Here is a 14436-nt window from a genome sequence, read left to right as displayed (position 1 = left end):
GACTGCTTTTTAAAAAATTACAGTAAAATATACAAAACACAAAATGTACCATAACTGATCATTTAAGCATACAATTCCATGGCATTAAGTACATTCACACTGTTGTGCAAGTTCCACCATCGTCCATCTCCAGACCTTTTCATCTTCCCAAACTGAAACTCATACTCATTAAACAATAATTTCCCATCCCCCTCCTGTCAAACCAGCCCTTGGCAACCAACATTCTATCCCTAGACTACTTTTTGACTCAGTTTGTCTTTTGACTTAATAAAAGAGTATCCACTGCTGACTACTGGAATTGCTTCTTGCATATATGTGATTGAGTTTATTTTAAGAAAGGTAAATGGAATTGGAGGAAGAAAAGAGGTGCAGACAACTGGTAAGGGTTTTCATACTGGGCCTCCTATCCACGGGCCTCAGCAGCCCTGCCATGGATCCGCCCGATTCTTTCGCATCAAGAAGTTGATCTTGCGAGCCATTTCCATGTTGTAGATCCGCCGGCAGGTTTCATAGCTTTCCCTCTGTCGCCGACGGCAAGGCTTCTCATAATACCGCCGTCGCTTTATGTCCTCAATGAGCCCATCCATGGTAAGGATTCTGTGTAAGGACAGGCAATGAAGTTAGAGGCTTAGGCTCATTGTTATTCTTTTCCAGTTTCACAATGATCAGAAGTCAACTAACCAAACGACTGTATCTGTAAAAATGATAGTGTGCAATGGTGACAGTACAGCATTCACTGCCTACATATACAGGCCAGGCCCCAAACAGGAATACCTGGGGAAATAAAAAGGCATTTAATTATACAGTCCTTGTTCTTGGGGAGTTTATCGTCATTATCATGTTCTCAACCATTTTTATTTCCTACCACAACACACCTGAGAGAGATGGCAGTGGCAGGGGGTCTCAACCAATGGTCTCAACCATTTCAGAATCTTCAAATGGGATAAGTCATTTGCAGTAGGAAAGAAAATAACTAGAGGTGATTCCTACCTGGTCCTTAAGAGGAGAATGTAGTTCCACCCCTACTGTGTTTAAGAGCTGATGCAGCTCAATTATAAACATTTAGGAAATCTCGGCCTACTTCATACAGGGAAAGAAGAGGCCCTTATCACACCAGTGATACAGATAGAAGCATCAAAATAAGAGCCTCAACCATATTTTTCCCATGTACCACATGCTCCAACCACACATCTGACTACTCCCTGAACACACATTAATAGCGAATCTTTTTAAGTGTTCATAGGAGCTTTTTTTTTTAATACCAGGTCTTTACTCAGGGCTGCTTCCTCAGCCTAGAATGCCATCCGCAGCTCCAAACTGCCAACCTTCGAGGTTTTCCATGTTTTTTTTTCCCCTTGGGAGATTTTCCACATCTTTCTGAGGCCAAATCCAGATACCATCTCTCCACAAACCTTTCTCATCTTAGAGAGAAGATAATTTGTTTTGTTGAACACCTATGTAGAGATTATTTCATTTTGCCATTCTGTTAGTTATTTATACAGATGTCTCTCTCCTTAGACTGAAAATCCCTGAAGGCAGAAAGTGTGTTTTATTCATCTTAATTTAGCTCAGGTTTTTTCCCTGCCCACCTAACTACTTCAACAGTTCCTCTTGCTGGATTCATAACATGCATACCTCAAAATCACCTTTTTGTTCTCACTGAGCCAAGAAGACACAGGGGCTTATTCTATAACTTACCTTATCCCGAGGCTCCTGAGAGCTCTGGCTCCAATCTGCAATTTGTTCCTCCCTCTCAATCCATCATCAGCTGGTCCTGAGAAGTCTGGAGGCACCTGCCCTCCAATCTTGCATTGTTTACATGACCCCAATCCTGCCTACTCTTTCCTTTCATTACACGTAAAAAGTCAGTCAGAAACACAACTGGAGATGGCTAAGTCGGTAAAGAATCCGCCAGCAATGCAGGAAAGCTTGGTTCGATCCCTGGGTTGGGAATATCCCCTAGAGGAGGGCATGGCAACCCACTCCAGTATTCTTGCCTGGAGAATTCCCACGGACAGAGGAGCCTGTGGGCTGTAGTCCACGGGGTCACACAGAGTCAGACACGACTGAACAACTAAGCACATAATTAGAGGGGAGACAGAAGAAGCAGGAAATAAGAGAAACTACCTGCTCCTTCTGCTCAGTGGGAAACCCTATGTATTGCTGCTATGTTATACCAGAAGCCCAAGGTAACAATAATAGATTGAACATGAGCTTGAAAAGATTTGAGCTTTGGGTACATTACTAATGTGAATAGACATGAGCACCACTGTCCTTTGGGATCTTTTACACTCCTGCTGATTTGTAAGATCAGTTTGTCTAGGTTTTAATGGCAGGGAGATGGGAGGTGAGGGAACTGTCTCAAACTCCCAGCGGTGGAAGGAGCAGATAATTCGGGTTCTACTGAAAACACAGTCATGCCCAGAAGTGGATCCAACACTAGAGTTGTACAGTAGAAAAGCAGGGCACCAAACACTCAATACCTTTGCCCACAGAGAGTCTCCAATGCTGGCTTTCTTCCTCATCTTACCCTTAAATGTTGGTATCACTCCAGATTCTGACTGTAAGTTTCCTCCTTTTTGGTTCTACATGATTCCCTTAAACTATAACATGGGCGTCAACCCTGATGCACAACAGAATCATCTCCTTAAGAGCCTTTAAAAAGTATTCACGCCTCGGTCCCATTCCTCAGAGATTCTGATTTAATTGGTCTACAGTGGGGTTATATACTGGGTATATTTTAAAAGACCCCACAGGTAATTCTAATGTAGGGCCACACTTGAGAACTGACCCAGACACTGCTGACTCTTAAATCATTATCTCTAGTTCCAGTCTTAAAAGCTAGGCCAATGCTTCCAATTGCCTTAAACCTCACAAAAAACAAACTTATTTTCTCCAACTAAAATTCATTCTTCCTCCTCTATACTCTATCTGTTAATGGCATCATCAGTTACTCAAGCTAAAATCTCATGTTCCTGGACTAGGACTTCTTTTCTTGCTACACCCACATTTACAGTATCTTATAAAGTCTATAACCTGAAATAGTTCTTAGATCTCTTCCTTCTCTCTCTTCCTATGGCTACAGCTCTAATTATGATCCTTATCTTACACCTGTACTGAAATAATCACCTAACTGGTCATTTAATCAGTAAGTATTTATGAAATATCAACTCTATACCAGATACTGCATTAAATGCTGAGGATAGAAAACAAACTTCGATATGGTTTCCTACCCTTGTGGTCTAGTAAAGACAAAAGAATTACAATAGAGTGTGACAGATGCAAAGATAAGGGAAATATTGTTATAGAAGCCCACAGGAGAGGACTTGAGGATAAGGTGGTTATGAAAGCTTCCTAAAGGATATTTTATTTGAATTGTGAAGGATAAACAGGTTGCCCTATTTCCATTCTCTTTCCCTACACCAATTATTGTCCTAAAACATAAATCAGAGCATGTCACTCTGATGTTAAAAAAAGAAAAATTGTTCCCAATAAACAAAATAGTCTAACCCAGTGGTTCCCACTTGTTTGCATATTAGGGATCTTTTAAAAATCCAAATCCTGGGGATCTTTTAAAAATTCCAAACCCTAGGCCACTCCAGGCCAATTAAATTACAAGTAGGGAGGGACATGAGCAGGGTTTGTTAAGTTCCCCTAGTAATTGCAAAGTGCACATTTGGGAACCACTAGTCTAAGCTCAAAGCCCTAAACAACTGAGTTTCATCGTCCCTTTCTCTCTAGCTTTATCTTTAATAACTTGCCCTAAAAAGCCTGTCTAGTCACACTGAACTATGTGTTTACTTCAAACACATTACATATCTATTTTTTACATTTGTTCACAATCCTCTTTACAATGATTCCTTTTTTAAAAAACTTTAAAAAAATTTATTTATTTATTTATTTATGGCTGTGCTGGGTCTTCGTTGCTGTGCTCAGGCCTTCTCTGGTTGTGGAAAGCAGGGGCCACTCTCTAGTCGTAGCGCGTGGGTTTCTCATTGCAGTGGCTTATTGTTGTGGAGTACAGGCTCTAGGGCTCGCAGGCTTCAGTAGTTGCGGCATGTGGGCTCAACAGTTGTGGTGCACCGGCTCAGTTGCCCCGAGGCATGTGGGATCCTCCCAGACCAGGGATCAAATCTGTGTCCCCTGCATTGCGACACAGACACCTAACCACTGGACCACCAGGGAAGCCCGATTCCTTTCTTTTTCTGTTGTATAAAATGCTATTTACTCTTCAAAGGCGTAAACCAATGGGTAACAACATTTGTAAATTGATACAGGAGAAATTAATCATGCCTTCCCTCTGTTCCCAAAGCACAGTGGTTCTCAAACTGAAGTTTGAGACTCATGCAATAGCCACCTAGAAAACTTGTTAAAACACAGATTGCTGGGACTTTCCTGGTGGTCCAGTGGTTAAGAATCTGCCTGCCAATGCAGGGGACATGGGGTTCGACCCCTGGGCCGGGAAGCGGGGAAACTAAGCCTGTGAGCCACAACTACTGAACCCTGCAAGTCCTAGAGCCCATGCTCTGCAACAAGGTAAGTCACCACATGAGAAGCTGTGCACCGCACCTAGGGAGCGGCCCCACCTGCAGCAACTAGAGAAAGCCTACATGCAGCAAGACACCCAGTGCAGCCCAGAATAAATAATGTTTAAAAATTAAAAACCCTGCAGATCGCTGTGTCACCTCCAGTTTTTGACTTCATACAGGTCTAAGGTGGAGCCTAAGAATTTGCATTTCTAACAAGCTCCCAGGTGATGTTGCAGCTGATGGTCCAGGGAGAACCAATGCCACAGCACACTGTTAAAACACTGATCAGACAGTGTATCTCCCTTACTGGGCTGTGTGCTTTCTAAGGTTACAGATTAAGTCTTTCATTTTTGCATTTAATATTATACTTGGCAAAGAGCAAATATCAGTAAACGTATGACAAAAATGAATCCTCTAGGTCAGGGGTCCTCAACCCCTGGTCCAGTCCAAAGCCTGTTAGGAAACTGGGCCGCAAAGCAGATGAGCAGGCAAAGCTTCATCTGCTACTCCTCATTGCTTGAATTACCACCTGACCCATCCCCCAACCCCAGTCCGTGGAAAAATTTTCCAAGAAACTGGCCCCTGGGGCCAAACAGGTTGGGGAGTGCTGCTGTAAGTGACTGACAAATGTCCACAGCTCAAGGGATTGTTACTTTATAAGAGACACAGTTCTTGGGAGTATTAGCTCAGAAGGCCACAACATTACCTTTACTAAAATGGCATGTTAGAGTTTAGATAGCATTTTCACATCCATGATCCTAATCATAATTCTATGAAACTGATTAAGCAGGTAACGTCATCTTTTTTTTCTTGGCTGCACTGTGCTGCGTTCGAGATCTTACCACTGGACCACCAGGGAAGTCCCCAGCATCTCTTTACAGGTTAGAAAACGGAAGTTCAGTGAGGCTGACCCGCCCAAGATCACAAAATAGAGCTAGAAGTAGAATTCAGGTCTTTAGTGCAGTGCTTTGTAACAGCACTCTGCTTCTCCAATAAAAATCACGGAGGTTCAAAAGACAAATTACTGCGGTGCCCACAGGCAAAGAGAAAATAAAAGAGGAAAAAGCTGAGCCAGACTCCTTAATTAGAGTAAAAAGATGCAAGCGAAGAAGACATGGCACACTAAGGGAAAGGCATTGATCCAAACAACTAAGTATTTATTTCTGTCTAGGCTTTGTTTGGGCTTCCCTGGTGGCTCAGGGGTAAAGAATCCACTCATCAATGCAGGAGATGCAGGTTCAAGCCCTGGTGTGGGAAGATACTCTGGAGAAGAAAATAGCAACCCACTCCAGGATTCTTGCCTGGGAAATCTCATGGACAGAGGAGCTTGGCGGGCTGCAGTCCATGGGGTCGCAAAGAGTCAGTCATGACTGAGTAACACTACACTTTCACACGAAAAGAACAGAGACCCTATATATGACTTCACCTAGGAAGAGGAGCCTAATGGAATGACAAGGACAGTTTAAAAGTACTATGAAAGAGAAGTGCAAAAGGAAGAGTTGAGAAACAGACTCAGGTATCCTACTGGAGTTTCGAAAGAGTTCTGAAACAGACAAAAGTGATCATCTTATCAAGTAAATGCCTGTGTGGTCAGGCAGAAAAGAAAAACAAGAAAAAAGTATCAAAGGAATAAAAGAATAGAGGAAGGGGAAAAAAAATAAAAAGATCGGTGCCCCCTAACATAATGATGGGGTTGCTAAATGGTATTCCTTGGATGGTTCTATTTCCAAAACACATATCAAATAAATTCCAAGGTGCCAGGTGAGGATTTCCTTCCTCACCCTACACTTTCTGCTGCTGCTGCTAAGTCACTTCAGTCGTGTCTGACTCTGTGCGACCCCATAGATGGCAGCCCACCAGGCTCCCCCGTCCCCGGGATTCTCCAGGCAAGAACACTGGAGTGGGTTGCCATTTCCTTCTCCAATGCATGAAAGTGAAAAGTGAAAGTGAAGTCGCTCAGTCGTGTCTGACTCTTAGCGACCCCATGGACTGCAGCCCACCAGGCTCCTCCGTCCATGAGACTTTCCAGGCAAGAGTACTGGAGTGGGGTGCCACTGCCTTCTCCGCTGCACTTTCTAGTTATCCTGAAAATAGAACAGATTATCCTCAAATGTTCCAGAATCCCTACAGTAAAGGCATCTACTTATTTCTAATAAACAAGGATGTAAGAAGAGCTTTGTAGAACTTATGAAGTAAATAGAAGTAATAATGATGCTTCTGCTTCCACAGGTAGTTCAAGGACTAGCAGACCAACAGGCTCACAGTAAACAGATCAGCCTAGAGTTTGGGTGCCTGGCAACGTAATACTGCAGGACAGTCAGCTTCCAGTTTCAGTGAAATTCAACAGATTATGTAAAAGGAGCTAAGCTGCCCGAGCGGGAGGAATTTGAGGGCGACAGACACACATCACTGTAGCCAGCCTATGTCAGGACAAGAGTGTACACAGGACGACTCAATGGGCCCAGAGGCTCTCCTACCAGGAATAAAAGGGGTCAACTGGGCACACTTCCTGAGTACTTGACTTTCCTTACCTGGGGGCCAGCCAATCATGCAGGGCTTCCTAGCAACCCCCAGTCTCCATCTCTTCATCTCAGGGCACCAACGAGGGCCCTTGGTTATATAAAAAGCGTTCTGTGGTGATCTCACTGTACAGACACATAGACTATTTTCTTTGTAAGACTATATTTGTGTTCTAAACATGCTAAAGCTTTAACCACCTTCCTTTCTTCTCATTTGTTGTCATACTATTGCTGTAATTAAACTGCAGAATATGCAACTTATTATCAAAAATATGAGAGAAATAAGAAGCCGGAATTTAAGAGAGACATACAGAAAAGGCAGCTAAATGACAAGAATACTGGAGTGGGTGGCCATTTCCTCCTCCAGGAGGGCGTTAGGAAGCATTACTACAAACAAAGCTAGTGGAGGTGATGGAATTCCAGCTGAGCTATTTAAAATCCTAAAAGGTGATGCTGTTAAAGTGCTGCACTCAGTGTCAGCAAATTTGGAAAAGGCAGCAGTGGTCATGGGACTGGAAAAGGTCAGTTTTCATTCCAATCCCAAAGAAGGGCAATGCCAAAGAATGTTTAAACTACTGTACAATTTAACATGCAAGCAAGGTAATACTCAAAATCCTTCAAGCTAGGCTCCAGCAGTACATGAACCAAGAACTTCCAAATATACAAGCTGGGTTTTGAAGAGGCAAAGGAACCAGAGATCAAATTGCCAACATTTGCTGGATCATAGAGAAACCAAAGGAATTCCAGAAAGCATCTACTTCTGCTTCATTGACTATATATGCTAAAGCCTTTGACTGTGTGGATCATAATGAACTGTGGAAAATTCTTAAAGAGATGGGAATACCAGACCACCCTACCTGTCTTGTGAGAAACCTGTATTTGGGGTCAAGAGGCAACAGTTAGAGCCTTACATGGAACAACTGGCTGGTTCAAAATTGCGAAAGGAGTACGACAAGGCTGTATACTGTCACCCTGTTTATTTAACTTATATGCAGAGTACATCACACAACATGCCAGGCTAGATGAAACATAAGCTGGAATCAAGATTGCCAGGAGAAATATCAACAACCTCAGATATGCAGATGACACCACTCTAATGGGAGAAAGTGAAGAAGAACTAAAGAGCTTCTTGATGAAGGTGAAAGAGGGGACTGAAAAAGTTGGCTTAAAACTCAACATTCAAAAATCTAAGATCGTGGCATCTGGTCCCATCACTTCATGGCAAACAGAAGAGGAAAAATATGGAAGCAGTGACAGATTTTATTTTCTTGGGCTCCAAAATCATTGTGGATAGTGACTGTAGCCATGAAATTAAGATGCCTGCCCCCTGGAAGGAAAGCTATGACAAACCTGCTGCTGCTGCTGCTAAGTCGCTTCAGTCGTGTCCGACTCTGTGCGACCCCATAGACGGCAGCTCCCCCATCCCTGGGATTCTCCAGGCAAGAACACTAGAGTGGGGTGCCATTTCCTTCTCCAATGCATGAAAGGGAAAAGGGAAAGTGAAGTCAATCAGTCGTGTCTGACTCTTAGCGACCCCATGGACTGCAGCCTACCAGGCTCCTCCATCCATGGATTTTCCAGGCAAGAGTACTGGAGTGGGGTGCCACTGCCTTCTCCGATGACAAACCTAGACAGGTATTAAAAAGGAAAGACATCACTTTGCCCACAAAAGTCCGACTAGTCAAAGCTATGGTTTTTCCAGTGGTCATGTACAAATGTGAGAATTGGATAAAGAAGACAGAGTGCTGAAGAATTGATGTTTTTGAACTGTGGTGCTGGAGAAGACTCTTGAGAGTCCTTTGGAAAACAAGTAGATCAAACCAGTCAATCCTAAAGGAAATCAACCCTAACTATTCACTGGAAGGATTGATGCTAAAGCTCCAATACTTTGGTTACCTGATGTGAAGAACTGACCCATTGGAAAAGACCCTGACACTAGGAAAGACTTGAGGGCAAAAGGAGAAGAGGGCAGCAGAGGATAAGATGGTTAGATAGCATCACTGACTCAATGGATAAGAATTTGAGCAAACTCCAGGATATAGTGAAGGACATGGAAGCCTGGTGTGTTACAGTCCATGGAGTTGCAAAGAGAGAGACATGGTTTACTGACTGAACAACAACAACAAAACCTATCTAAATTCACCAAAATAAACCACACAGAAAAAAACTTATAGGGAGAGGTCAGAAAAAGGGTGAGGTAATCTGAAAGACTTTCCTTCCCCAAATTCATCATTTCATCTCACTAGCTAATTAGCTACAGAATCTGTAAAGATATTCACTTAGTGCTTCCAGTGTAAGAGCAGAGATCATTAGACATCTCAACCTTCCCACAGACATGCCACTTAAAAGTCTGAAATAGAAGAGTCTAGAATGAGCAATTATAGAGAAACATGAAATAGGATTATCTTACTTGCCCTGTTATCCTTTCAACTTAAGTGAAAGTACAGTGGGAATAGCTTCTACTATACAAGGATATGACTGGCATGTTCAGACACCATAAGAGGTAAAGAGGCTGACTTTTTAAAAAGACATACAAATCATCTTGAGCCTGCAACTGCTTCTCAATCACACAGCTTCTGGCAGCATCTTTGTCTTCACCTACTATGGTCTTCTGTCCTCCACACTTAGAACTCTCTGCTCTGCTAAGAAGTAGTTCTCTTTCATTTATCTTCTCAGTCCCCAAGAACCCCACCTACATTTAAACCTAATCATATAAGGATTCTTAACTGGAGAATGACTGCCATAGGTCTCCTCATCTCCACAGAAGCCAGTAAGTAATCTATAACATGGAGCAAAGAACACTGCACTAGAAAAATGTGTGTATTTTATACTTCTTTCAACCACTCAATAATTGTAACCCAAGGAATATAACTTAATCTTCCCAGGCTTCTCTTACTTCTTTAATAAAGCAAACACCTTAGTGGCCTTAAGGCAGAAGATCAGCTCATGTATTATCTCTTTCATATAATTCAATTCAACAAGCATTTGTTTCTCCAAACTCTGCTTCACTGGGGAGAGAAAATGATAAATGAAAGTCAAAATCCTTAAAACTAGTGATAAGAGCAGATTAGTGAACTATTTTCTTTAGAAAACATAACTTTATTAGGGATCAGCCTAGCATTCAAAACCTTTCAACACAGCTCCTCCACTTCAGAGAGTTTATTTCCATGTTTTTGCTTATGTTATAACCTATTTTCTGAACCTGTTTCAGTTTTCCATCACTTGCTTGCTCCTTTAAGATCCTAAATCTGAGTTCACCTTTTCCATTAGCCTTGTCCCACACCAATCTCTCGCTCAGCTTTCCATGTATCATGTACTATATTCCTGCTGACTAGCAATTTTATAACTTGGTTTTCCCTTTGGGCTCTTTCCTAAAGTCTTGGATAGAATTCAGGTTCATCATCAAAGGAATGATTGTGGATGAATATGCCTCACACTGTTAGGACTGGGGAAGAACTTCAGTTTTAAGATAGTAAACTGAGGGACTGAGAAGTTCCAAGACTGTGAACACCTGGGCTGGCACCTCACTTTGCCATCAAAGGTCCAAATAGTCAAAGCCATGGTTTTTCCAGTAGTCATGTAAGAATTGTGAGAGTTGGGCCATAAAGAAGGTTGAGCATTGAAGAACTGACGCTTTTGAATTCTACTGGAGAAGACTCCTGAGTGTCCCTTGGACAGCAAGGAGATCGAACCCGTCAATCCTAAAGGAAATCAACCCTGAATATGCATTGGAAGGACTGATGCTGAAGCTGAAGCTCCAATACTTTGGCCACCTGAGGCAAAGAGCTGACTCACTGCGAAGACTCACTCATCAGTCTTCCCACTGATGTTGGGAAGACTGAGAGCAGGAGGAGAAGGGGGTGACAGAGAATGAAATGGCTGGATGGCATCACCGAATCAATGGACATGAGTTTGAGCAAACTCCAGAAGAGAGTGAAGGACAGGGAAGCCTGGCATGCTGCAGTCCATGGGGTCGCAAAGTCAGGCACGACTGAGCGACTGATCAACAGCAAATGACAGAGGGAGGGACAGAATAATCACCCCACTTCTCAAGAGAGTTGGCCTAGACGTGATTCTGGTCCCCAACCAGTTACCTGTTTAGAGTCCTGTATGCACCTTCCACGTTCCCTTCTTGTACCATCACAGTCCTGGCAATGAACTTCAGATGTTTTGCCATGACCTTGGATTTAAGTCTTCAATCTGCAGGACCTAAAGTACGATGGAGAATGGGGAAGTTAAGTATAGAGACCAGCTAAGAAAGAGAAACACAATAGAATACAGAACCGCGTGACTTATTTAGGGTCTGGAAATGCAACGGACTCAGAACAGGAGACTGGGACACGTGCAAGACCTCATATCCTGGAAGGTACATGTGACTCGTTATCAAGATTCCCCCGCTCTCATTGCCAATACAAATCCTGCCACAGGGAAGAAACGAGACAGTAGCAGGGTGTACCGACGGAGATTTATTTGGCCAGGCACGGAAGAACTGGGACGCGCCGCGGGCGCCCCCTCCCTCTCCTAATTACCGCAAAAGTTCCCAGGATGGTTTGGGACGGCAATTGGGCACAGTCTCTCTGTGCTTCGGAAAGGGGTCAACCGCGCGGAATCTCTCCCTCCGCCACACCCGCCTTATTTTCACCTCCCAGTAGGAGCCCCTCACCCCTTAGCACCCAGCCAACTGGAAGCCCGCCCCAACAGGAAGCGGAAGTTGGGTCATCGCAAGGGGACAACGAAGCCGAAAAGGAAGAGACGCTACGAAGAAACCATGGCAACCTTCTGGCCGGGGTAGGGGCTTTTTCGGTTCGGTCAGCCACTGCCAACCCCCGGGCCAGCACTCTACAGCTGGCAAAGCAAAGTACTTGTTGCCTTATGTTGTCCCAAAACAGATTCTTCGCTTTCTCGCGGAGTCACGGTCCTTTGGCCTCTGAGGTCAGCCCGATTCTGTACCCTTTAATCCTATTAAATCTTTTTTTTTCCCCTTCCAGTTGAAGTAGAGTTGATTTAAAATGTTGTGCCAATCTCTGCCGTAATCCTATTAAACCTTAAATAGATATTCAATCTATTTCTTTTTCCGGACGGAAAATGAGAGAAATAGGCGAAGCTTCCTGGCATGGTTCCTGTTTTCACAAAGGACACGGATTCTTGGAGAGCTGCTCTCAGGGTGGAAGGGGCTTCCATGGTGGCTCAGTGGGAAGAATCCACCTGCCAGTGCAGGAGACCCGAATTCGATCCCTGGGTGGGGAAGATCCTCTGGAGAAGGAAATGGCAACCCACTCCACTATGTATCCTTTACTGGGAAATCCCATGGACAGAGGAGCCTGGCACATTACTACCTACAGTCCATGGGGGCGGGGGTTGGGGCAGGGTGGTGGGTGGTCACAAAAGAATAGAACACAACGTAGCGAACTGCGGATGGAAAACAGTTTTACACCCAAAAATCTAAGGGCAAGAAATGAAATAACATACTATCAGTTTCCTATATCACCATCTCCCTAGACATTTCACTAAACAAAGTGGAATCACTAAAGAATCAGAAAACTCATCTAAAGGATTTAGAATCAAAGACTCTTTTATGCCAGCTTCTATCCCATTTGTCTCCTAGTGAGACTTAGTAGAAACTTTTTTTTACTTTTTCCTCATTGTGGAACCAGCTTTCCTTTTATTCATATGTTATGTCTACATATATCTTATTTTATGGGTATTCATATAAGTTCAGATTTACTGGAAATGGCTACTGGAAAACAGTAGGGAAAGGCTCAGAAGAAGAAAGCATGTCAATCAGGTACTTGTGCAATACCGTTCTTTGGGTAACTCCCCTGAAACACACAGGAACATACACAGAGACAGATGCATCCACATCAGTTATGCTAATAGGACTCACAAAAACTGAAGCCTGCCTTAAAGTAAGCCAGGTTCAAAGTAACCAAAATAGAGTTAGTCTGGGACATGATTTTGCTTATCAACAAACTTTTATGGAGTGCCTACTTTGTGTCATCCGACTACCTCTTATTTACTTATTATTACTTTTGGTTGGCTTCCCTGATAGCTCAGTTGGTAAAGAATCCACCTGCAGTCCAGGAGACCTCAGTTCCATTTCTGGGTTGGGAAGATCCTCTGTAGAAGGGAAAGGTTACCCACTCCAGTATTCTGGCCTAGAGAATTCCCTGAGTTGGACACGACTGAGCGACTTTAAGCTCAACATTCAGAAAACTAAGATCATGGCATCTGGCCCCATCACTTCATGGGAAATAGATGGGGAAACAGTGGAAATGGTGTCAGACTTCATTTTTGGGGGTTCCAAAATCACTGCAGATGGTGACTGCAGCCATGAAATTAAAGACGCTTACTCCTTGGAAGGAAAGTTATGACCAACCTAGACAGCATATTAAAAAGCAGAGATATTACTTTGCCAACAAAGGTTTGTCCAGTCAGGGCTATGGTTTTCACAGTGGTCATGTATGGATGTGAGAGTTGGACTGTGAAGAAGGCTGAGCGCGGAAGATGCTTTTGAACTGTGGTGTTGGAGAAGACTCTTGAGAGTCCCTTGGACTGCAAGGAGATCCAACCAGTCCATCCTAAAGGAAGCCAGTCCTGGGTGCTCATTGGAAGGACTGATGCTAAAGCTGAAACTCCAATACTCTGGCCACCTCATGCAAAGAGTCAACTCATTGGAAAAGACCCTGATGCTGGGAGGAATTGGGGGCAGGAGGAGAAGGGGACGACAAAGGATGAGATGGCTGGATGGCATCACTGACTCAATGGACATGAGTTTGAGTGAACTCTGGGAGTTGGTGATGGACAGGGAGGCCTGGTGTGCTGTGATTCATGGGGTCGCAAAGAGTCAGACACGACTGAGCGACTGAACTGAACTGAACTGAGCGACTTTCACATCACGTTCACCACTGCGCTATGTCTTTGTTCCTGCATGTAGGTTTTCTCTAGTTGCAGTGAACAGGAGTTACTCTTCATTGTGGTGCTTGGCTTCTCATTGCAGTGGCCTCCCCTGATGCAGAGCACAGGCTCTAGGAGCATGAGCTTCAGTAGTTGCAGCACATTAGTTGCTACAACTAATGAGTTGTAGCATTAGTTGTAGCTTTCCAGCCCTAGAGTGTTCAGGCTTCAATATCTGTGGCAGGCAGGCTTAGTTGCTCTGCAGCATATGGAATCTTCCCTGACCAGGGATCAAACCCTTGTCCCTTGCATTGGCAGGCATATTCTTATCCACTATACCACCTGGGAAGTTCCTCCACTGCCTCTTGAACTACCAAAACATAGTAAGTGTCCAAAAAGATAAATAGTACAACAAGGTAGCGTATGATGAATGCAAAATAAATTATATAGCCAGCAACATACTGTAGTAGAAAAACACTGGATAGGAAGTCAGG

General features: G+C 43.6%; 1 protein-coding gene across 2 annotated transcripts; it reads right to left on the bottom strand.

Annotated features, from left to right (window-relative positions):
- Nucleotides 1-298: 298 nt before the first annotated feature.
- Nucleotides 299-11754, bottom strand: MRPS21 (mitochondrial ribosomal protein S21). Of its 2 annotated transcripts, none has more exons than XM_086392410.1 (3): nt 11578-11754; nt 11143-11257; nt 299-597 (listed from the first exon to the last, which is right to left on the bottom strand). In XM_086392410.1, the coding sequence occupies exons 2-3, from the start codon at nt 11223-11225 to the stop codon at nt 417-419; spliced, it is 264 nt and encodes an 87-aa protein (XP_086248536.1). In that variant the 5' UTR covers nt 11226-11257; nt 11578-11754; the 3' UTR covers nt 299-416. The 2 variants fall into 2 exon arrangements, with proteins under 2 accessions (XP_086248536.1, XP_086248537.1); XM_086392411.1 differs by having other exon boundaries at nt 11712-11754.
- Nucleotides 11755-14436: the final 2682 nt, after the last annotated feature.

Source organism: Bos grunniens, chromosome 3 (assembly GCF_055505025.1).
Source record: "Bos grunniens cultivar Pamir isolate PY7600 chromosome 3, Bosgru_T2T1.0, whole genome shotgun sequence".
Taxonomy (NCBI): domain Eukaryota; kingdom Metazoa; phylum Chordata; class Mammalia; order Artiodactyla; family Bovidae; genus Bos; species Bos grunniens.
Note: the sequence above shows the minus strand (reverse complement) of the source record. Positions and strands in the feature narration are given on the sequence as shown.

Coding starts and splice junctions, on each gene's coding strand:
- MRPS21 (XM_086392410.1), bottom strand. CDS start 11,225: ATGGCAAAACATCTGAAGTTCATTGCCAGGACTGTGATGGTACAAGAA. Junction 598..11,142: donor GCATACAGGACTCTAAACAG/GTAACTGGTTGG, acceptor GTCCTTACACAG/AATCCTTACCATGGATGGGC.